Below are 24,876 nucleotides of genomic sequence, written 5' to 3' on the forward strand. Positions count from 1 at the left end.
GCCATCATGTGCTTTTTTAAGAGAGTATCCACTATTATTGGAGAAAAGAACAGCTTGTGCTCAGTGAGGACTGTATGAAATATATTTATTATAGTCATAATTATAGGGGAAAAAAATGAAGTGATATTGGACCTGGAGACTCTAGTTAAATAGTTTAAAAATTATTAACAGCTAGTTCTTAGTGTGCTTTCTCCTAGTGATATTTTAATTTCTTTTGGATAGTTTTAATTTTATCTGACTGTTCTGATCTCTTGCTTTAGATTTTTGTCAAAAATAGACTTACAGAAATATTAGCAACTGCCTGACTTCTTCTTTAAACAGAAATAATTTTTGAACTCACATGATTCACAGGCTTCTTTAAATTTCTTATTTACTAATTTGTTTCTGAGATTTTCAAATAGTGTAATGGATGTCATATTTTTATAGATGAGAATGTCATTATTGTTTCAATAGGGAGGCTGAGTTTTTTGCTGAATTATGTATCTAAAGCAAGCCTACCAAGACAAAAGGCCTTATTAGCAAGCGTTTGCAAGAATTAGAAATAATAGGGAGGATGGAGATTATTTGGGATGCAGAGGTGTCAACTTTTTGTTTTTAGATTGTGAAAGTTGTAGGAAGTTCTTTTACATTAAGACGAGGTACTAAAAGCAATGCATTTTTTAAACCTTTACCCTGCTTTAGTATTTACAGTATTTATTGACTTTTTGCAAGAATTTTGAAAAGTCTCAAAGGCAAAGAAGAAAGGAAATTTGATGAGTGTGCCTGTAGGATGGAGGTTTCCAGTTAAAGCCAGCTGAAAAGTCTTGAAAGCAAAAGGGTTGGTTACAACTAAGCTTCATAATTCCCCAGAAAAGAAAGATTAGGGGGAGTGCTCTAAATTGCTTGGTCTCTGGTGAATATATAAATCACAGAAAACAGTTTTACTTTTAAATTGAGTCACATGACAGAATTTAATAGTAAAAGTAACTTTATAAATTATGATCTATTTGGGTGCATGTAAAAGCTAGGGTTTCTAGCTTAAAAAGTAAGGAAATGTTATTGTAGCACATAGCAAGAAGTCCAGAGGTAAGGTGGATTTCATGGTTGGTTGACTCAGTGATCATTTCTTTCTTTCTCTCTGCTGTGTCGTCATTATAGAATTGACTGAATTCTTGCACTTCTACAAATTGGCTTTAATATTTGTATACGTTACGTGCAGATATTCCAGAGGAATAAAAGTAGATTTTTCTTTTCTGTATGTCTCTTTAGAAGTAAGGAAAAATTGCCTAGAAGTCTCCCAGAAGATTCCTCATGTTTCATTAGCCGAAATTGGGTTCCATACTGTTCTTAAACTAATCTTTGTTGAGGGCCATGGGAATAGGGCTTCATAATTATTTAGGTATGTATGTGGGGATGTATGTAGAGAGTTCAGTCTCCATACCATTACAGTAACTAGTGTAACAACTTAAGTAGATTATGAGTTTATTGATACAGCAGAATCAGGAGTAAGGAAAACATGGTAGAACTTTAGTCCCAACCCCACCATTTAAGAGCTGTGTGATTTTGGTTAAGTTTCTTACTTTTTTTAAATACACATTTCCGGATTTATAAAATGGAGATGATAATGCGTAGTTCATAGGATTGTTTTTAGAATTAAATGAGACGAGACAGCATAAATCCTAACATTTGGTAAGTGTTCCATAAGTATAGTTTTATTACTGCTGTTAGTACTTTTATCTTTATGTAGTTTTGTACTCAAAACTGTATAATAATGGAATTCACATGTTAAAGTTAGTGTTCCCTTTTCCTGAAAATGTATCAAGGACCTAGACCAAAATTGTTGGAGCTCTATTTTCTTCTGTAGTTCTCTTGGATACGGGGGGCAAAAAGTACTGGCACAAAGCACTGTTGGGGGAAAGAGATTGGGATGCAGTGAATCCTTGTCATTATAGGATGTAAAGATTAAGAATTTCGTAGTTGAAATAAAGACAAGTGGTGGCAGATCACAAAAAGAAATTAAAATATAATTCTCCTAATCTTTAGTTATCCTTTCCTCTTCCTGATTATATTTATAATAATGATAGAAATGATTTTTTAAAGATATATAGGATCTTTTCTCAATGAAGTAGAACATTTATTCAGATTATTTATTTTTATTTTCTCCTGCTTCTATTTTGCAGTGTTGAATTGTCTTACGACTTTTTTCCCCTCCCAGTTGACTCCCTTTTCCTTCTTTCAAGGTCTCTAACCCTCTGGTAATGTCACATACTTGTCCATTGAATGCAGCAATCACTTTGTATCTAATAGGTGCAGTAATGATGAGAAACATAGTACGTTTAATATGAGCTTCCCCTAAAGCAATTTGTTTGCATGGTTGTGTCAATTAATATTTTACTATTTATATTTGGGGTAGCATGAAGTGAAATTGAAGTGATGCATATTTTATGAAAATGTGCTTTTGTATTAGTGACATATTAGTAATTTCTCTTAATGTAGTCTTTTAAATTTTAATTTTTTTCTATAATAAATAATGTAAGTAGTTAAGGTGTAATTCTTTCTCATTCTTCAATATTTGCAGATGGCTTATTCAATCAGTATATCAGTCAACAGGAATATAAGCCACGATGGAGTCAAATCATTCCCAAAAGTACCAAAGGTAAGCCATACCTTCTAGATTGTAGTTCTTTTTCTTTAATGTCTCAGTCTTCAGTTTTCCCAAGGTAGTTCAAGTGTCATAGTACTATGTTAATAAAAAAGAAGATGTTGGCCAGGTGCAGTGGCTCATGTCTAATCCCAGTACTTTTGGAGGCTGAGGCAGGAGGATTGCTTGAGCCCAGAGATTCAAGATCAGCCTGGGCAACATGGTGAGACCCTGTCTCTACAACAAATTAGCTATACAGCCGAGTGTGGTGGCTCACACCTATAATCCCAACACTGTGGGAGGCCAAGGTGGGCAGATCACCTGAGGTTAGTAGTTGAAGACCAGCCTGCCCAGCATGGCAAAACTCTGTCTCTACTAAAAATACAAAAATTAGCTGGGTGTGATGGTGTGTGCCCGTAATCTCAGCTACTCGGGAGGCTGGGGTAGGAGAATCACTTGAACCTGTGAGACAGAGGTTGCAGTGAGCTGAGATCACGCTATTGCACTCCAGCCTGGGAGACAGATGGAGACCCCATCTCAAAAAAAAAAAAAAATTAGCCAGACATGTTGGCAGTCATCTGTGGTCCCAGCTGCTTAGGGTACTGAGGTAGAAGGGTGGCTTGAGCCTGGGAGGTCAAGGCTGCAGTCATCCGTGTTCATACCACTGCACTTCAACCTGGGCAACAGAGTGAGACTCTGTCTCAAAAAACAAAACAACAACCACAACAAAATAAATAAAAAGCAGATGTTTAAAACAAGACATAGTTTCCTTAAGTAGGTGGCAAAATTCATTTGTTATACTAAAATTTTCTTTTTAAACCTTTCTGTTTTACTGCCATAACAGAAGGTTGGGCAGCTTTTACACAGAATATCATTATAAACTGCTTTGATAGAGGCATCGTGTAAAATTATAGGCTGTGTTGTGATGCCATACACGTGTTCTTGAAAACCTTAAGTTCTGCAATATTATTTGCTAAACCTAGCAAGGCATATAAGAAAAATAGAAAGGCAGAAGACCATTCTAAATCTGTGGAACTTTATAACCAGCTACTAATAAAAACTAGTGTAATAATTGTAATAAAAATAAATATCAGTACATTAAAATTTTTAAAGATATTTATATTGAACATCGTAGTGTGTTTAGAGACTTAAGCCCTGGGCTCATGCCTCTGTCTTTGAAATGTAGATCCTAGAGGGCATTTGCTTCTAATAAAGACTGTTTTCATCAAAACTTGAAATCGGATCCAGAGTGTAGTCTTCTTCATGAATACCTTATTTTCATATAAGGGGGAAGTTTTTGTCACTTCTTCATCTGTACTCACTGCTTTGCCAGATAGTTAACATAGTGGAAAGTGTAGCAATTTCTTAATGCAACTGTTTGCATTAAAGGAAGGCAGTTCTATGGATACCGAGCTTTTTTCATTGTAGTCTTCATATATTGCTAAGGACTTCTCTTTAGTTGTGAGAAAGCTTTCTCCTGATAGTGTTGCACATTAATATGCAGGGGAAAATTGCTTAAGAACCTCCATAATTGATGTTACATGAACATCATTCTCTTATTTTATCAGTCATGTATGAGGTAATTTTCTTCAAAGACACACATATTATAGCAAACAGACAGTAATTGTGTATTTGCAAACTAATGGATTCAACATGTAAAATACAAACATACTGAAAATGAATTCATTTTAGTGCGTTCTTTTTTCCCTCAGACCTCTCAGGGGTGAATATGCTTTCTTAAATCTATTCTTAAAGATGGCGATACAATACTGACTGATGGGGGAAGGAAAGAAGAAAAGGGCAAAGCTTCAATGATAATAAATTGCACAATCTAAAGGCTTAACTATTAGGAGAAAGGATTTGGAGGGAACTTCTGGATCATTAGCCGCTGAATACAGTAGTAATGAAAAGCTTCAGTTTTGTATCTTATTTTCTGTATGTAAGAACTGACATTTCAGTCATTTTCATAGCACCCTTGTGAAATTAGTATAAAATTGGATATTCTCAATTTTACCTTAGGAGAAAGCCAATACAGGGAAACTTATTAGCCAAAGTAATATATTTCAACTTATAGAGTTATGAAGAAAGCCTTAGGCTTTCTAGTTCATATCAAATAAGACATTAGAATCTTATAACCTTTTGAACTACTGAAATGAATTTATAACTTTTTTTTTTTTTTTTGAGATGGAGTCTCACTCTCATTGCCCAGCTGGAGTGCAGTGGCGCAAACTCGGTTCATTGCAACCTCCGCCTCCCGAATTCAAGTGATTCTCTTGCCTCAGCCTCCTGAGTAGCTGGGATTACAGGCACCCGCCACCATGCCTGATTTTTTTGTATTTTTAGTAGAGACAGGGTTTCACCATATTGGCCAGGCTGGTCGTGAATTCCTGACCTTAGGTGATCCACCCACCTTGGCCTCCCATAGTGCTGGGATTACAGGTTTGAGCCACTGCGCCCGGCCATAACTTATTTATATAAGATTTGGAGTAAACTAAGATTAGATACAAGTTGAATAATAGTGTTCTCTTTTGGAAGTTTAAAAAAAGTTTTACTGATTGTATTTAAACCTGCCTATTAAGCTCTGTGATGGAAATAAGAATCAAAGTGAAGTAAATCTTAGATTTCCTCGGTCAGTACTTAACATAAAATAGTTGGTAAATTAGGTGGGAACTGATTGCTGAAATATTGGCAAAAAATTAATACATTATACATTATACAAAGTTATATAAAATAATTATACAAAGTACAAAATTGTACAAAAATTATACAAAATAATTGTACACATTATACAAAATTAATATCATTAATATAAAACTTGATAACATCTTTGTTTTCAATAAATAGTTTGATAACTCAACTTTAAAACTGCTCATCATACTAATGAACTATGCCTAGAATATATACAGGAGATCTAATTTTGTAACTGTTTTTGACCTTCACTTTGGCACTCAAGTAGCTTAGAGATTTTTGTTTTATGTTTTTGTATAATATTCTGTGTCTTTGCTGGTTTGTGGCATTGATCATAAATAAATCAAAAATAACTTCCAAGTTCATTAATGTCCTGAAAGCATTTGGAAAAAAGAACAAGATTATTATAAACACAGATTTGAGTTATACTGTTACTTTTATGAGTCCTTTTACTTATTCTTAATATTTTGAAAAAATAAGGGTGGGTTATTTTTACTACTGATTACAGACTTATGAATACATTTACTCTGGTTATGCTGTTCTTTGTTACTCCTTTAAAAGAAACTATTATTTCTTCTAAAGGTGATGGGGAAGATAACCGTCCAGGAATGAGAGGAGGCCATCAGATGGTTATTGATGTTCAAACAGGTGAGTAGCAGTTGCAGTGGAAAGCAAAATCTTTGGCTACAGGCATCATCTAAACCAGGCAGTGGCAGGTAAGGAAGGGGTGGGGGGTGGGAGGCTCTTACACAAATGAAATTAGATTGCCTAAAAAAAGTTTAACATGCGGCCTTTTATGTGTGTCTGTGCATGTGTGTGTATGTGTCTGATTTATATGTGTTGTATTTTCTGGAAAACCGGTGTATTTCTGGATTTTTGTTACACTTATATTGTAGTAGAGTAATATGAGAATTACTGGAATAAAGAGAACTAAGATATATTTTTAGAGGAAGCAGATATCAAATTAGGCAGCTAAGTGTTGGTAAGTCCATTAATTGCTAAAAACTGTTCACAAGCCTGTAAATAATTTAGTTGTTTTAGTTGTTGTTTTTTGTTTGTTTTTGTTTTTTTTTCCTGCCTTTTAAATTTTGTTCTGAAGCTTGGTAGCAAACGTTTTTCTTAAGTTTCTAAAACCTAGGAAAACTTAATTACCATAATATTTAGAGATTAATGTCAACGTTATAATAGGCCTCAGATTAGCAGCTTAAAAAGCAAATAATACCAATAATCTACCATAGCTATATTTTATTATTGGATTTTAGAAAACTTTACTGCATAGAATACCACTCTTTCTAAGAGTAATGAATGCTCAATTCTACTGTGTGTTAAGCCAACTCATAGTGCTTCGGGAGTAAAATAATTGCTCTGGAGAATCATATTCTAAAATAATTAAGAATAAAAATGGTTACAATGTAGATACTAAGTCTTCTTGACATGAATTTATTTTCATAATTTTTATAAGAAGAGAAATTATAATTTTTAATTTAAAATTAAAAGCTAAATTTCTATGATAACCTCTGAACTGGTTTGAGACTGTTATTAGGGTCTCTTTGGAAAAGGTTCATTTTTAAGGTATAGGAATTCACTTTCTTAATCTTGGTCCCTCTTTCCAAATGCCTTTCTACCCTACAGAAATAGGCTTGAATTAGCTATAGAGTCTTAGGCATCTTTTTTTTTCTGCCTGAGAGTATAATAAATATTCATATGCTTATTTACTAAAGAGCTAGATTTATATACAAATTGGTTTTTTATCCAGAATAATTAAATTTATGAATATAGACGAGAATTTATTTTTAGATTGTCTACAGTAGCTTCCCCTTTTTTTGAACATAGAGTAGAATTTGTAATGCTTTTCTTTTTTCTCCATCAGTACTATAAGGAAAATATTATTAAACACCCCTCCCCTTTTTTTAAAATAGAAATGAGGTTTTGCCATGTTGCCCAGGCTGGTCTTAAACTCCTGGGCTCAAGCAATCCGCCTGCTGCGACCTCCCAAAGTGCTTGTATTACAGGTGTGAGCTACCACGCCCGGCCCACCCTTTCAAACAAATTTGGTTATAGTATGCTATAATAATGTACTAAATCTATGTTTATTTGAAAGGAGCCTTTACCTTTTAAAGCAAAATGCACTTTCCTTAAATATAAAAGTAATATGGTGTACTTTAACATTTAAAGCTTACCTTATCTGGGGGGGGGGCAGAAGGAATTTTCATAGTGCTCACTGCATTAATTATTATGAGAGATGAACCATATGTGATAGGTAAAGTACATGTGTAAGAAAGACAAAAAAATTTCCTCTTTTTATAATCCATGAAATTTGAAAACAAAATTATTCAAAGAATAGGCAAATGTCATGACAGAACTTAGTGTGAGCAAGTCATTGAGAATTAAAATCTAGCTTTTCAGGTTAGAGAGCCTTGAAATACTTAGAATAAAGTGATAAAGGCCTAGATATTTTTCTTTCTTGCTTTTTTTTTTTTTTTTTTTTTTTTTTTTTTGGAGACGGAGTCTCGCTCTGTCGCCCAGGCTGGAGTGCAGTGGCGCGAAGGCCTAGATATTTTTCTATAATAGTTTTGTTTTATGCATTAGGGGTAGGATTTCAGCAAACTCTTGATGGTCAGTGTCCTTACCCCTACTGCCTTTAAACAAATACTTCAGCTTGGCACCGTGAGTGTCTCGTGACTGTAGTTGCAACACTTTGGGAAGCCAAAGCGGGAGGATCGTTTGATCCCACAAGTTCAAGACCAGCCTAGGCAGCATAGTGAGACCCCATCTCTATAAGAAATAAAAAAATTAGCTGGGTGTGGTGGTGTATGCCTGTAGTCTCAGCTCCTCGAGAGGCTGAGTCAGCAGGATTGCTTGAGCCCAGGATTGGAGGCTACAGTGAGCCATCGTCACACCACTGCACACCTGCCTGGGCAACAAAGCGAGACCCTGTCAAAAAAAAAAAGAGGAAAAATGTTATTTGAGTAACTACTAGATTTACTTTAGAAATTATAAGAAAGCATAGCAAGAATGACTATTGTAGTCATGGAATTTTACTCCAGATGGGACCTTTAAAAGAGTAATCTCTTTGATAGCTTCTAAGGATTTATTATAGGTTAGCGAAGGTGTACAAAGAAAAAGCGGCCTATATCCACACTTCAATATTGACACCAGTTTATAGAAAGCTACAGAAGTACTTTGGAAATACACTTTTAAGCAAATATTTCTACCAAAGAAAATCTAGGGAATTATCCTGTTAGTAGATTTTTTAGTTAGAGCCGTTTTGCACCCATTTGGAGTGCTTTCTTTTTTTCTTCTAATCGTTATGAATTCTGGGTCAAACTTTATTTAGGCTCATGGTTGATGACAAAACTAGATTTTTCAGCCTTTAAAAGAAATCATGGGTGGTCGTTTAATATACAGTTGTCTGTTGCTCAAGTTCTCATGCTTTCAGTATGTTACCATCGCCACATATAGTGTGGAAACAGTACTAACTATACGTGGACATTGAGGTCGAAAGGATTTCATCAGATTCAGGTGATCCTTGTTATCAGTAATAGAGATGGCGTATAAAACATTTGGAGGTGGAATTCCTCTTCTGTTTTTTTGTTTTTGTTTTTTACGTTTAAAAAATATGTTTCCAAGAAGAGCTATCTGAAACCTTTTGTCGACATTTTGATATCTTGGTATAGAAATAGGGATAGAAGTGATGATTCGTTTTAAATTTATCACGATAGAGGGGAAGACTAGAAGGACACATAGCAAAATATTGACCTTAGTTACGTCTGGTGGTACAATTACCAGTGATTTAAAATTTTTTTATTTAAAATCTATTTTTAAAATTTCTACTTAATTATAAGTTGGAGAAAATTTTACTCAATAGCATTCTTTTTAGGAAGAGAACTGTATTTATTTGCGAAGGTGCCTTGGAGTACAAAGTAAAATACGGAGACCTGATTGTAGAAGGAACTATTTTTGTAACACTAAGAGAAATTGTCTCGTTAGGACCAGAGAAAGGGAACAAGAAATAGAAAGAGATGGCCGGGCATGGTGGCTCACGCCTGTAATCCCAGCATTTTGGGAGACCGAGGCGGGTGGATCACCTGACGTCAGGAGTTCTAGACCAGCCTGGCCAACATGGTAAAACTGCGTCTCTACTAAAAATACAAAAATTAGCCGGGCTTGGTGGCAGGAGCCTGTAATCCCAGCTACTCGGGGGGCCGAGGCAGGAGAATCGCTTGAACCCAGGAGGTGGAGGTTGCAGTGAGCCGAGATCGCGCCATTGCACTCCAGCCTGGGGGACAAGAGCAAGACTTAGTCTCAAAGAAAAAAAAAAAAAGAGATAAATCAGGGGTGTTCAATCTTTTGGCTTCCCTGGGCCACATTGGAAGAAGAATTGTCTTGGACCACACATAAAATACACTAACAATAGCTTATGAGCTTAAAAAAAATCACAAAAGTCTCATAATGTTTTAAGAAAGTTTACAAATTTGTGTTGGGCCACATTGAAAGCCATTCTGGGCCTCATGCAGCCCATGGGCCGCAGGTTGGACAAGCTTGAAATAAGTGGTAGTAGAGCCAGCAGGATGACAGAATGCCACATTTCATGACATGTCTCTCTCTTTACTCACCAAATTCTTAGAAGTTTTCTCTAGTAAAATTGATTTGGGAGTTGATTTTTATTTATTTATTTTTTGGTAGATACTGGTGAGACAATTAGGTTTGGGATTCAAACTGAGGTAGGGCAGTAGTGAGGCAACTTCTGTGGATTCCAGTGTCTGGAAGCAGAGAGAAATATGAGGAAAGATGCCCTGGAACTCAATAGGAAAAGCTCTGAACTTTCACAAGACTGAAATTACGGTTCAGGTTAAATTAAACAGGTCTCTGGTTGTGAGTGTGGGTAATCCAGGAATCTGATCAAGAGAAAACAAAAGAAATCAGAAAACACTATTCAGAAGTCTAACAAGTTTCACGCCTTGGCATTCCCAATCTTTTATTTCAGCTAGCCATTGCTGTCGATTTTTTGTTCTGTTCTCTATCCTTTGGCCATTTCATGTTTGTTTACATGAAGCTTCATGAATAGATTTTAAGGGGGCCCATGATAGTCTTTAAATGGTGTGCAAAATTTTTGTCTTTGTGTAGTTTTCTGGGAAGATTCATTACATATATATATATATATATTTTTTTTTTTTTTTTTTTTTTTTTTTGAGACAGAGTCTCACTCTGTTGCCCAGGCTGGAGTACAGTGGCATGATCTCACCTCACTGCAACCTCTGCCTCCGGGGTTCAAGTGATTCTCCTGCCTCAGCCTCCCAAGTAGCTGGGATTACAGGCGCCTGCCTAGCTAATTTTTGTATTTTTAGTAGGACACTGTTGTGCCATGTTGGCCAGGCTGGTCTTGAACTTCTGACCTCAGGTGATCATCCTGCCTTGGCCTCCCAAAGTGCTGGGATTACATACATGAGCCATCGTGCCTGGCCTCATCATACATATTCTTAAAGGACTTAATCCCTATCTTAATTTTTGACATTTTATGGTAAGTACTGCTGAACCAGGTATTCAAATAAAGTGTCTTCGTGCAGATGATATTCATTATTGAACTGATATTATTACAAAGTAAAATGTTGCTACCTTTCTACTACTTTTGGTTTTTTTCCAGAATTTTTGTTGCTAGATCAGAGGTATGTGAGAAAGAGAGTGGGAAGAGGTGAAGTCAGAGAAAGAGAGTGGGAAGAGGTGAAATCAGAGAAATAGCTTGGGGGACAAACTGTGTTGAGTTTTTTAGGGCTTTGTTTAGGACTTTAACCTATATGCAGAGTGAAGTGGGAAGCCATTGTTGGGTTTAAGAAATGCTATGAACTGACCTTGCATTTTAACAAAACAAATTGAGTGAAGGGCAGCGAGTCCTTTAAGGAGCCTGTTGCTCACCTGAGAAGTGATTATAGCATTGGCTTATACTAGAATGGTAGTAGTAATGTTGAAAATTGGTCACATTTTGGATGTATTTTAAAAGGTATCATATAGAGCTGACAGGATTTTTTGATGAACTGGATGAGGAGTGTGAGAAAAAGAAGCTAAGGATGACTTAAAGTTTTGACGTGGGCAATTAGAAAAATGGTGTAACCATTCTCTAAGATGGGTACAACAAGAGGATCCAATATAGTGAGTTGTTCAGCAACTTGATTTTAGACAAGTTAAGTCTGAGATGCCAATTAGACATCTACATAGGTATGTCAAGTAAGCAGTTGGATATATTAGTTTGAGGTTCAGGAGATAGATCTAACTAAAGTAATAATTCCGTCTACATTTACGTAACACTATTCAAACCATTATTACTACAATAATTTCCACATTGTTTTAGAGTTGTTCACATAGGTATTGTATATACCGTTGCTGTCTCTCCAGCTTCCCAGCCCCCATGGACAAGGGGGGAAGGACAAGGATCTTGCCTTATTTATTTTTTTGACTATAGAGCCTAGAATGGAGTAGACGTGCACTAAATATTTGTTGGATTGGATCAAAGTTTTAAAATTCATTTTCCTTCGAGTAGAAAGAAAAATATTTACCTGGAAACTATTCAGATACTGCTGTAAACCTTGATAAGTAGATCAGATTATTATGTCATTTATTATACTAATATTTTCTGTGGTGGATCTATTTTATTGGTTATATTCGCACATATTTAAATTTTCGGATTCTGCTTGTTACACCATTTAGACTATGCTTCCCAAAGCTGTCATTATCATTACTTCAGGATCTAGGTAGAAAAACTAAATATAGAGCTTTGCATTTGTTAAAGTAAAATTTGTTGCTTTCCGAACTTGGTTTGGGCTCAAGTGCAGAGTCTGGTATATCCTTGGGTTTTTCTCCCCAAAATTTCTTCTGTGTTTCTATTAGTAGCATAATTTACTGAGGGCTTTCATATACTCTTAAGTATTTATTTAATCATTTAGGTACCATAGCCCTGTTATTGATCAGCAGTTATCTTAATTATCAAGTTGATCTTAATCACTTTCAAAGAGATTGTATTTATCATCAATCTTTGAAAGAACCTTTCTAGTCAGATCTTAATGATATGGCAGCCAAATATAATAAGTAGGTGTTAAGTTTGTGGGAAGGAGAGATGGGTGTCTGACATCCCTGAGATTGAATCCTGGCTTCTTATTCGATCTTGAATGAATTGTATTTTTTTTTTTTTTTTTTTTTTTTTTTGAGACAGAGTCTCGCTCTGGCACCCAGGCTGGAGTGCAGTGGCTCAATCTCGGCTCACTGCAAGCTCCACCTCCCGGGTTCACGCCATTCTCCTGCCTCAGCCTCTCCGAGTAGCTGGGACTACAGGCGCCCGCCACCACGCCTGGCTAATTTTTTGTATTTTTAGTAGAGACGGGGTTTCACTGTGGTCTCGATCTCCTGACCTCGTGATCCGCCCGCCTCGGCCTCCCAAAGTGCTGGGATTACAAGCGTGAGCCACCGCGCCCGGCCGAATTGTATTGATTAAAATGGTGATAATAAACTAATTGTGAGAGTTAAATGAAATAATATATTTTATATGTGCATATATTATTTATATAACGTGCATTTGATATGTCGTGTTAATATGCAGCAGTGATTAATTATGCTGAGAGAATTTTATATAACTCAAAGGAATTTTCTTTTGTTTTTTTTGCATAATTTGACAGAATTTCACTATGGAAATGTTTTAAAGTAATTAAAAAGTTTGTGAAAAAGTTTGAAAATTTGAAAAGCAGTGTTGAGGGGAAAAAGTAACTCACTCATAATTCTACATTCTAAAAAACCAATGTTATTTTGGTATATTTGTTTAATCTTTTATATAATTAGTACCTTACGAAGGGACACCATAAATATATTTATAATATTTTTGAGACAAAATACTAAAGTGCATATAAGAATTTTGTTGATGAAGATCAGGTAGGTTTAGTAGTAAAGAATAACTTTCTGTAAGTAGAGTTTGAACAACCAGGAAATTCCACGTTAACAAAATTGGTGCATAAGTAGTAAAATATAGTTTAAAGAAGCCCAGTTATTACTTTAAGTATGCATTTTGAAGTTTTCTAGCACAAGGATTCTTTATCTGTTGAAGTTAGGTGCAATATGTTGTCTATTTGCAAATTTTTTCTAGGAAGAGAATCCGTGGCTTCAGATAATCAGAGAGACTCTTATTAACTCACAAAATTAAGAACACTGGCCAGACATGGTAGCTCATACCTATAATCCCAGAGTTTTGGGATGCTGAGGTGGAAGGATTACTTGAGGCTGGGAGTTCGAGATCAGCCTGGGCAGGATAGCAAGACCTCTGTCTCTACAAAATATTTTTTTTAGTTAGCCAAGCATGGTGACACGTGCCTGTAGTCCCAGCTATGTGGGAGGCTGAGGCTTGAGGAGGATGGCTTGAGCCCAGAAGTTGCAGGCTGCAGTGAGCTATGATTGTGCCACTGCACTCCAGTCCAGGCGACAGAGCATGATTCTGTCTCTAGAAATTTTTTTAAAAAAAGAACACCTTCACTAGAGTAAAATTTCATAAAGTTAATTTCAGCTTATTTAACATGGCTTATATTTTAAAGCAATTGTTGCTTCCCGGTGTTTCATATACCTTGTTTTCTTAGATATTAAAAACTTAATAGTACCTAGATTTTATTTTTTTAGTCTATACGGTTTTTGTTTCCCCATATTGCTGTCTTCTCTAAGGATACAGTGACCATTTTAAAAGGTGTTTGATGGCACAAATTTTATTATTTAATTTTCAAAGCTTTCTTCCCTCCTAAGGGAATCCTATCATTCATGCCATGGTAGAGAAGGAATGTTGTATTTTGTCCTACTGGATTTGTCCTACTGGATCAGTTTTGTTAATTGTAATCCCTATACCTGGCACCTCTCCACTTAAGATTCTTCAACTGTGACTTGGGTTTCAACTGGGAAAAGAACAGTGAATAGAAAGAGAAAAGCCATGTCTATTTTGTTTCATTGTAGAAGTCTGCTGAGTTAGAAATATCTTAATAAATTTCCATTGTGTTAGGCTGTTCCTTGTTGTGTAACTCTCATTACATTGTGAGAACCTACAGTTTAAGCCTTTTTCTTCTTTCTCAGTCAGAATGGGTACGAAGACTTAGGCAAAGCTCTAATATTTGGTATCTACAAAAGAAGTTGATGGAGAGTTGCTTGTCACTTGGAAGAGCCCTTCTGTAGAAATTTGAACCTTTAACTGTTCTGTAGCTATTACATGAAAGTGGTTTTATTTATTATTATTTTTATTTATGTATTTATTTTTTGAGACGGAGTTTCGCTCTTGTTGTCCAGGCTGGAGTGCAATGGCACCATCTCAGCTCACCGCAACCTCCACGTCCTGGGTTCACGCGATTCTCCTGCCTCAGCCTCCCGAGTAGCTGGGATTACAGGCATGTGCCACCACGCCCGGCTAATTTTGTATTTTTAGTAGAGCCAGGGTTTCTCCATGTTAGTCATGCTGGTCTCGAACTCCCGATATCAGGTGATCTGACTGCCTCGGCCTCCCAAAGTGCTGGGATTACTGGAGTGAGCCACCACGTCCGGCCTGAAAGTGCTTTTATTTTTTTACATGTGGTACCACGTACAGCTTTTCTTGATGTTCCTTAAAGAAACTTTTGAAGGGAGTGCCTGAACATGGGTTTTGGTTGCTAATACAAATTAATTCATATGGCTATACTTCTGAAAGTAATGTGCATCTTTCTTTTACACTGTTAACAGAAAGGAATTCTGAAATGCAGACTTAATTAAGAATACAAAGTATATTGTCATAGGCATAACATTCAGCCTTTTAGTAAGGAAAGTAACTGTATGTTGAATTCACCCAAAAGATGTAGATAGTGTTGTAATCATAGCTTTACGTAAGAATACAGTTCTATTTTAAAAGGGAGGCAGTGAATCCGGTTGATAATCTGCTGGGTCATGATACTTCAAGGGGATGGCTTAAGAAGGGAAGGGTAAAGAGCATATAAAATATTTTTCCCCTCTTCAAAAAATTCAAAAATATTTCTGTCTTCAAAAATTGTCATGTTAATTTAAGTCTTACTAAACTTCACTTTTAGGAGGATTCAAACTCTTCATCTAAATATTACAGAGTTTTATTTCTATCTTAAAGATAAATTTGTGTTTCTTAAAACCTTTTTTTAAAAAAATTTTTTCTCTCAGTGTCTAAACTAACAGTTAAGGTAACTTCTTTCACCAGCCTGTTAACCCTTCCCCTACCTCTTCTTTTTGATACATGAGATTTGTCTAAGTTTTGGGACTAGGCTAGGTCAATGCTTAGTATACACATCCTACATAGTGTCAGAGTGGAAAAACTGATTTAATTACAAAAGTAGTGTGCCATCTTGTGGAGGATTATGCAATCAGCACAGTCTGATTTATCCTAAAAATCAAAGTAGAAGACAGATATTGCACTTGGGCACTAAAAAAAAAGCCTGTTGCATTGTGCAAAAAGACACTGAGATGTCTTTATATACCTTACATTTCTACATTATTTTTAGTGCATATAAGATGTGTAGATTGGTACTACTGGTAATAGGTAGCTCCAGGGTTTGTTTTATACTGGTACCAAATTGGTGCATGTACTATACCAAAGAATATGGTTGAATTTTAGTTTTTGTGGCCTAAGTAATGAAAAATAGATTTATTGGTGATTGATTGACTCAGTGTTTTAGAATGAAATTTGTTTGCCATTTTGAACATAGGCTATTACTGGCCAGTTTACCTCTAATCCCTGTCATTCTCAACTCCTTCAGTCAGTCCTGTATGCTGCAAGTTCAGATGTTACCTTGCTACCCCTCTGCCTAAGATCTTCTGTGGCTTCTCCACTGTCTGTGGAGTCAAGTTCAAAGTCTTTATCCTGTTATTTAATCCCTTCCATGATCTGGACACTACCTGCCTTTTAACCTCCTCTCCACCTCCTACCTATGTGTTCTTTTAAATCAAACAGTGTATTTATTCATCACACAGTTTAACCATTTAACATGCATTATTTAATTTATTTTAATTCTCACAGCAGCTTTATGGGATAGATACTGTATCACATCTTAAAGATTAAGAAACCAATAGTTAAGGAACTGTGTGGTAGTCACATAGCTGTGGTGACAGAGCCAGGATTGTAGCCAAGATCTGCCTGACTAGAGTACATGTTCGTTAAAACACTTTGGATGTGTTTTTCTGTCTCTGTGCTTTTGTTATTCTTTTTACTCTGCTCGAAAAGCCCTCTTTTTTTTTGTTCTGTATCCTGCCTTCCTGCTGGTGCATAGGTCAAATACCACTGTCACCATGAAATCTCTTCTGAGTCACCTCAGCCAGATATACTCTCTTCCCTCTTTTGGACCCTCATGGTGCTTTTTACCTTGTTTACCTTTCTTATGACATTTAGTCTGCCCTACATTATGTTGATCTATTTGCCTTTTGATATTCTTGACTAGATTGTAAGTTCCTTGAGGATAGGGACTGGGGACTATGTCTTCTTTCTCTTTAATTCTCTAAAGTGCTTTGTGAATTCTCAGTACTCAAAAAGTGTTGAATAAACATTCCTCAAAGTGCTGGGAGAAATGGATAGACACTATCGCCTATACCCCATTCAGAAAAAATGTAGAGAAGGGGTGAAGGGGTTGCTTCTTGAAGAGGATCGTACTACCCCAGATGTACATGAATTATTATAGAACCTATAAGCACGAGAATGGGCTTCCATAAACCAATCTACTACCCTACTGCAAATATTAATGCTTTCTTTTTTCTCTTTTCTACTTCCTTCTCTCTACAGTTCTCTCCAATTATATCCATAATTTTTAAAGGTCTTTGATATTCTTTGTGCATTAAATAATACCTTTTCTGGTGTCTGTTTCTGGATAATAGTTCTTCTTTGCATGACTTAAATAATTAGATGAATTAATTAAAATTTTTTTACCCATTTTCATTCAGGTATGTCAGAAGGCTCAGTTTCCATCTGATTCATTTAATTTTACTATTAAACTTCAGCTGGGACCACAAAGCTTTCATGGATAGGAATGACATCTTGGCTTAATTCCATTAGGATGCTTACTGCGTGCCAGATTTTATTTTGCTCAGCTATCAATGAGGCTGTTGTGGAAATGTGGGTTTTCTTTGCTGTGAGAATTTATGCGTACAAAGAGACCTGCTTTTCAGAAAGAACATTGAGAACCCAGAGCCCAAGAGGAAGGGTTATTAAAGTTAATGAACCAGGGTAACCGTATCCAGAGGGTGCCCAGAAACACTATAAAACAAAAGGTCAATTGCTATTGCTATTTTAGTTATATACCCCCTCTCCAGGCTTCAGAATTTAACAGGGTTAATTTCCTTTATAGTGAGGACTTGGCAAATAATTTTTAAGCCAGATGAAAATTCTTTTTTTTTTTCTGTAAAATTATGTGTCTGAGTATTACCGTGTGCCATTTTGGGAACAGAATGTTACTTAACTGATGATAATGGATTGTTTTATAGTTCCAAGACAGGACAGTTTTTTTGTAGTTTAAAATAATTGGCATTATTTCACACTTACACAGTGCCAAAAGTGTTTTATATACTGAATTAGACATGTAGTCAGTTATAATATCATTTTTATTGTACTTAGTGACTACAGAATATTTTTCATTTTTATGTATATTTTAAAGGTAGAAATGATGTTCATACTTGACAGCCTTCAGAATGTTTTCATGTAACTTTTTTTTTTTTTTAGATGGAGTCTCGCTGTGTTGCCCAGGCTGGAGTGCAGTGGTGTGATCTCATCTCATTGCAGCCTCCACCTCCTGGGTTCAAGCGATTCTCCTGCCTCAGCCTCTTGAGTAGCTGGGATTACAGACGTGTGCCACCATGCCAGGCTAATTTTTGTATTTTTGGTAGAGACGGGATTTCACCATGTTGACCAGGCTGGTCTCAAACTCCTGACCTCAGATGAGCCACCATGCCTGGCCTCATATAAGTTATATCTGAGGGACTTCACAACACTGAGAGTTTTGCAGATGAAAAAACTAAAACCTAGGGGGTTTAAATGACCTGTACTGATCACCCAGTTAGTACTAGAACTCAGTCCTGCTCCAGTGGCCTGTTCTTATCTAGAAAGCAGTGAAGCATTTATTTTTTTTATTTCCCATGTTATTTGGGGGATAGAAGAGACAAATCACTTGAAAAATTTACTTAGAGTTTGAATTTATATGCAAATATGACAGAAATCTTCTAGAAGATAGCCTAACTCTGTGAATGGCAAAAGGTTTTCTTAAATAGTCTTCTAGTATTTCCAAGTACACTTTGAATTGTAACCCTGCATGGTGGGATGTAACTTAGATGACAGCTTCCATATGTACAGGCCTAAAGCGTGTTAGAGAGTGCATGACTTTACAGTTTTCATGTAGTGTTTTATTTAACATTAAAAGATAATAATTGATTGGCTTATACAACTGGTAGACTTAAAATGGTTACAAAGGGGGAAATATTTGAAGAAAGGAAACAACTATTTTTTTTTATTTTTTATTTTTTGAAAGAGTCTCACACTGTCACCCCAGGCTGGAATGTAGTGGTGTGATCTCAGCTTCCTGCAACCTCCGCCTCCCACCTTCAAGTGATTCTCCTGCCTCAGCCTCCCGAAGAGCTGGGATTACAGGCGCCTGTCACCACACCTGGCTAATTTTTTTGTATTTTTAGTAGAGACGGGGTTTCACTATGTTGGCCAGGCTGGTCTCAAACACCTGACCTCGTGATCCACCCGCCTCAGCCCCTCAAAGTGCTGGGATTACAGGCGTGAGCCACTGTGCCCAGTTGGAAACACACTATTATTGCATGAAGAAGGGGCTGAATGGGGTGGCTCATGCCTATAATCCCAGTACTTTGGGAGGCTGAGGCGGGAGGATTGCTTGAGGCCAGGAGTTCAATACCATCCTGGACAACATAGTGAGCCCCTGTCTGTACCTCCCCACCCCCCAGAAAAAAAGTTAGCTGGGCATGGTGGCACATTCTTGTAGTCCTAGCTACTCGAGAGGCTGGGGTGGGGGGATTGCTTGAACCCAGGAGGCTGCAGTGAGCCATGATTGCACCACTGCACTCCAGCATGGGCAACAGAGAGAGACCTTGTCTCAAAATAAATAAATAAATAATAAAAATAAAGAAGGATCTATGATGCACAATGTTATGTGTAAAGATTCATTATTCACTGAACAAGAAAATCAGTTTTGTCAGTGATACAGTCCGTGAATATAATAGACATTTCAGAGTCAGAAGAAACCAAATTCTCAAGGTACTTAGAATGACTTAAAGGATAATTTCTGATGAGTTAAACGTACCACAATGTATCTGGAAAAATTTCCCCCAGTTTTTATAGGAATATCAAAGCTATGGATCACTTTTTCTTAGGATATCTAATTTTAACTTAAAGCTAGTTTTAACCATTGTTTTTGATATAGCAATAGAGAGAAATTGCCTTTAATATGACTTTTTTCAAAAACAGCTAAATGTTCTTATGCTGTACTTTTACACTATATATTCCTCTGGGGTTTTTATTTTTTAGAATCTGAATTTAAAAATCCCGTAGTGGATAAAAAGTGGCTGCATTATTAAGAAGCTGGTAAATGTAAAGTTTTCAAGGCCAAACACGGAAACTCCAAACCAGCTGCACATTAGATTTTTCTGGGATACTTTACAAATACAGACCCATTTTTACCCATTGAAAACCTGTGGAATCAGAATCTTGGGACTTGCCTCCTAGTTATCTGTATTTTTATAAATCTCTCAAAATAGTGGTTCTGCAGCATCCTTTTCATATATTCATGCCTAGGAAATACTAGTCTAGTATATATTTGAGAAAGTTACCAGGTTAAAATTTTTATTTTAAAATTTATTTAGATGTACCTTTTTAAGTGGCCTTAGAAGCAGCTGGCTAGGTTTGGGTGCTTATGCTTATTTTGTCCTTTATTTTTTTACACATATTTTTCTGATTTTCATAGAGACCGTTTATTTGTTTGGTGGCTGGGATGGAACACAAGATCTTGCTGACTTCTGGGCGTACAGTGTGAAGGAGAACCAGTGGACATGTATCTCTAGAGACACTGAAAAAGAGGCAAGTTCTCAGGCTTTTCATACATCTATATTACAGAAGGGGCATAGATGTGCACTTGTTTTTCGGCATGATTATATTCTTCACTAATGTCTATCAGCAGTAGTAGCAATAGAATTTGTGGTAAACAAGTTTTTTTAAGTACTCTTGAATTTCAGCTTCTGTAACTGGCTCTTCAGCTACTGATACACAACCAAATTTGTTTTATAGAGAGAGACAGAGAGAGAGAAATGGGGATTTTTATATCATTTTGTTTTTAAACTGCTTTAGCCTAGAAATGTAACTGTGTAACTGTCTTTTTTGCTTATGTCTCCACTACCTCTATTCTTATTTTTAACGTTCATCTTGTTTTTATTTCTTCTGGAATATTGTGTTTTTGACACTCACTATCTCACTATTTTGGCTTCTGTTATTTTACTATATGTCAGTTTTCATAAATGATATATATTATCTTTTTTTTTTTTGAGACGGAGCCTGGAGTGCGGTGGCACGATCTCGACTCACTGCAAGCTCTGCCTCCTGGGTTCACGCCATTCTCCTGCCTCAGCCTCCCGAGTAGCTGGGACTACAGGCGTCCGCCATCACACCCAGCCAATTTTTTTTGTATTTTAGTAGAGATGGGGTTTCACCATGTTATCCAGGATGGTCTCGATCTCCTGACTGCGTGATCTACCTGCCTCGGCCTCCCAAAGTACTGGGATTATAGGCGTGAGCCACTGCGCCTGGCTGATACATATTATCTTTAATTAAAATTGTATATAGGTATGCATGTGCATGTCTGTGTGTGCACATATACATAAAGCATTTCCACAGTAAATAAGATGGCTTAGGTTTATGGCTTTGAATTAAGTGCATGATTATATCCTGGAATAAAGCAAATATTAATTCATTTATTATTTTTTTCAAATCTTTATAGAACATTTTAATTGTACTCTCCATTTAAACTGTTTCAGGTTATAAAGTGAAAAATGAACTATAACAAAACAGTAGGAGCCTCAAATGAAAAGGAGATAAAAAGGCCTAATTCATAACCCATTGATTTTGATTTAGGAAGGCCATTTCCAAAGATCTAGTGCTGTGTCTTTAATCCTGGGGAACTAGGTTCTTGCTTACTCTGAAACTATGTTAATAAAAACTGTCCAGGGATTAATCACTGGACAGTTTTTATTTTTTCAAATAGATGTTGAAATTCTGATTTACTTTTCTTACTCCGGGAAAGTATGTGTAAGTGGCCTTCCTTTTTCAGTATTGAAGTACTGTTTTCTGAAATGATTATTTGTCTTCAACAACAAAAGACAAATCTTAAAAAAAAAAAAAAAAAAAAAAAAAACTAACTTTTTTCTACTAAAGTATTGTAAATCTAAGGTGATAACATCTGTAATTATTCTTGTGTTAAGCCTAGGTTTCATCCTAAAATCCTCCCTCTTCTTCAGTGAATGTGTCTAATTAGTGCCTAAGATCCAACAGTTCTCCAAGTGCCTGGCGTGATCCAACAGGTCATCCAATACCACATTTCAAATGTCTTTTCCTCTCCATTCCTTTTAGCAGTTTTTTCAACTTTATGGTTTCTTATGCTATTTATGTCTCCATTGTTGACCTATTCTGTGTTCACCAACACAGTCTTTAAAAAGCATATTTGGTCTCGGTGTGGTGGCTCACACCTATAATCACAGTACTTTGGGAGGCCAAGGCAGGAGGATTGCTTGAGGACTGGAGGTGGAGACTGCAGTGAACCATTACTGTGTCATTGCCTCCAGCCTGGGTGACAGAGCAAGACCCTGTCTCAAAGCAAAAACAAGGCCAGGCACAGTGGCTCATGCCTGTAATCCCAGCACTTTGGGAGACCGAGCCCAGCAGATCACCTGAGCTCAGAAGTTCGAGACCAGCCTGACCAACATGGTGGAACCCCATCTGTACTAAAAATAGAAACTAGCTGGGCATGGTAGCAGGTGCCTGTAATCCCAGCTAACTGGGAGGCTGAGGCAGGAGAATCCCTTGAACCCAGGAGGCGGAGGTTGCACTGAGCCGAGATGGCGCCACTGCACTCTAGCTTGGTCGACAGAATGAGACTCTGTCTCAAAAAAAAAAACAAAAAAAACAAAACAGCCAAAAACAAGTCCCCCAAATACCGTATTTGATCCTATGACAGCTCTGCTTAAACCCTGTGGTTAGCTTCAGGCTTTGTTTCAGTTGTCGTTTACACTGTTTATTACATTACAAGCACTCACTTCAGTGGCATATAGTAATAAGCATTTATTTGCTCATTAGTCTACAGGTTGGCTCGGTCATTCTTTTGGTTTTGGCCGGGCTCATTCATTTGTCTAGGAGTCAGCTATCTGTCAGCTGGTCTAGCGTGGTTTCAGCTGGGACTGCCTGGCTCTGTTTTATACTGGCTAGCCGGAGCTTGTTCTCATGGCAGGTGCTGGGCTGCAAAGGGGATGAAGTAGACATGAGCAATCCATCAATTTTTTTCTTGCCCTGATAGCAAAAAGCAATCATGTAACCAAGTCCAGAGTCAATTAGTGCAGGATACTATTAAAGGGCATAGATACAGGAAATTGTAAATAACAACAACAATAATAAAACAATTTATCTCACTTCCTTTTGCTTAGAGTAGAAACTCCAAATTTCTCGTCAAGATTTGCTACTCAATTACTTTGCCAGCCTCATCTCCCATGTGCCAGTTACAGTAGCTGGAATTATTCAACTTTCTCACCTGTGTCCTTTGGCAATGTGGTTTTCCTTGTTTGGAATAACAGAGGGAGGATTTCCCCCTAACTTTACCTAATAAATACCCACTTATTCTTTAAAACTCAGTTGAGACTTCACTTTCTCTGTAAAGACTTTCTTCACCTCGCCAAGCAGAATTAAAAGCTTCCTTTGATGTGCTCACTTAACCCCTTCTAATACTTGAATGGCTTACTACAATGATTGATTTATATTCATGTTTCCCTATCTGAATTCCTTAAAGGCATGAATCATATTCTTTAAAATGTCTGTATTTTAAGGATGTGCACATTCTTACTCTTTAGTAAGTAGGTTAGGTAAGTTAAATGAGAAATTAATACTAGAGAAAAGGGAATGATAAATACAAAATCCAGAGAGGGTAGGGAGTTCAAAGGTAATATTAAATGTTATTCTTCTAAAGCTGGGTATGGGTAGATAACTTCATTCCGTTATTTTTTTATACCATATACATATGTTGTAAGTAATACTTATAATGCAATAAGTAATTATTTTAAAACTCATGCTGGAAAAAATATAGAGATTATTTTGATGAGAACACTTTCTGTTCAAAGTCAGTAGAGATGAGTAAAGTGGTGATTCAGTACTGGAGCTCAGATTTATTATAGTTAATTAATAGACTCAGAAAAACCTCCGCCTCCCGGGTTCAAGCGATTCTCCTGCCTCAGCCTCCTGAGTAGCTGGGATTACAGGCGCCTGCCACCATGCCCGGCTAATTTTTGTATTTTTAGTAGAGACAGGGTTTCATCATGTTGGCCAGGATGGTCTCGATCTCTTGACCTCGTAATCCACCTGCCTCGGCCTCCGAAAGTGCTGGGATTACAGGCGTGAGCCACCGCGCCTGGCCCTCAAGTGGCATTTTTATATAGTTTTCTAAATCTCTTTAATGTTTGGTTCAATAAAAGACATCTGGATTCATATGCTTCTTTATTCAGTTGCTGTATCAGAAAGTCATGTAGTCTCTGGAAATGTTCACATACACTCATAAGAGAATAAGAGTGAAAAGACAAATTTTTTTGTTAGTATTGTAAAAATAACTTTGACTTTATAGACTCCCTTGAAGTACCATGGAGACCCCAGACCACACTGAGAACTACTGCTTTAATCTAGTCCACAGTTCCTATTCAGACATAGACAATTATCCCAATAATGCCCCAGTAATGTTCTTTATAGGCATCCCTTGTCACTCTGCAATCCCAGCCCAGAATTTAGACCATGATCATGTATTGCTTTCTGGTGTTGTGCTTCTTTAGTCATCTTTAGTCTAGAATAGTTCCCTAAACTTTCTTTGTCTTTCTTGACTTTGATGATTTTTAAAGAGTACAGGGCAGCTATTTTTTAGAATATCCTTCAACTGGGTTTGTGGGTTTTCTTAGGATTGGATTTAGATGATACATTTTTAGCAAGAATAACCCATAAATCACATTAGCATCTCCTCAGTATATCATATCAGGAGACACATTATGTCAGTTTGTCTCATATTAGCTCCAATCACTTGGTTAAGGAGATGCCCACCAGATTTGTCTAATATATAATTAATAAGTAATTTATATGGAGACATTTCAAGATTATGAAAATATGCCATTACTCGTCAAACTCTCACCCTCTTATCATCCATTAATGAAACTTAGAGCTTCCCCGAAAATGGTTATACCATTTTATACTTTGCCTGCAATGTATGAGACTTCTGGTTACTCCCTATCTTCTTGACCCATTGATTTGCTTTGGCACCTTGGCCAAAAAT

At 36.7% G+C, this 24,876-nt stretch overlaps 1 protein-coding gene across 6 annotated transcripts in view; it reads left to right on the forward strand.

The window, feature by feature from the left end:
- MKLN1 (muskelin 1) overlaps nucleotides 1–24,876 on the forward strand; it is a 397,154-nt gene that overhangs the window by 313,434 nt on the left and 58,844 nt on the right. For all 6 annotated transcript variants that reach the window (XM_055284047.2, XM_055284046.2, XM_063641641.1 and 3 more), the window contains 3 exons: nucleotides 2,558–2,635; nucleotides 5,891–5,956; nucleotides 20,278–20,390. In XM_055284047.2, the coding sequence (XP_055140022.1) occupies nucleotides 2,558–2,635; nucleotides 5,891–5,956; nucleotides 20,278–20,390 (257 nt within the window). The remainder of the gene's footprint in view (nucleotides 1–2,557; nucleotides 2,636–5,890; nucleotides 5,957–20,277; nucleotides 20,391–24,876) is intronic.

The sequence above is a fragment of the Symphalangus syndactylus genome, chromosome 6 (genome assembly GCF_028878055.3).
Source record: "Symphalangus syndactylus isolate Jambi chromosome 6, NHGRI_mSymSyn1-v2.1_pri, whole genome shotgun sequence".
Classification (NCBI taxonomy): Eukaryota; Metazoa; Chordata; class Mammalia; order Primates; family Hylobatidae; genus Symphalangus; species Symphalangus syndactylus.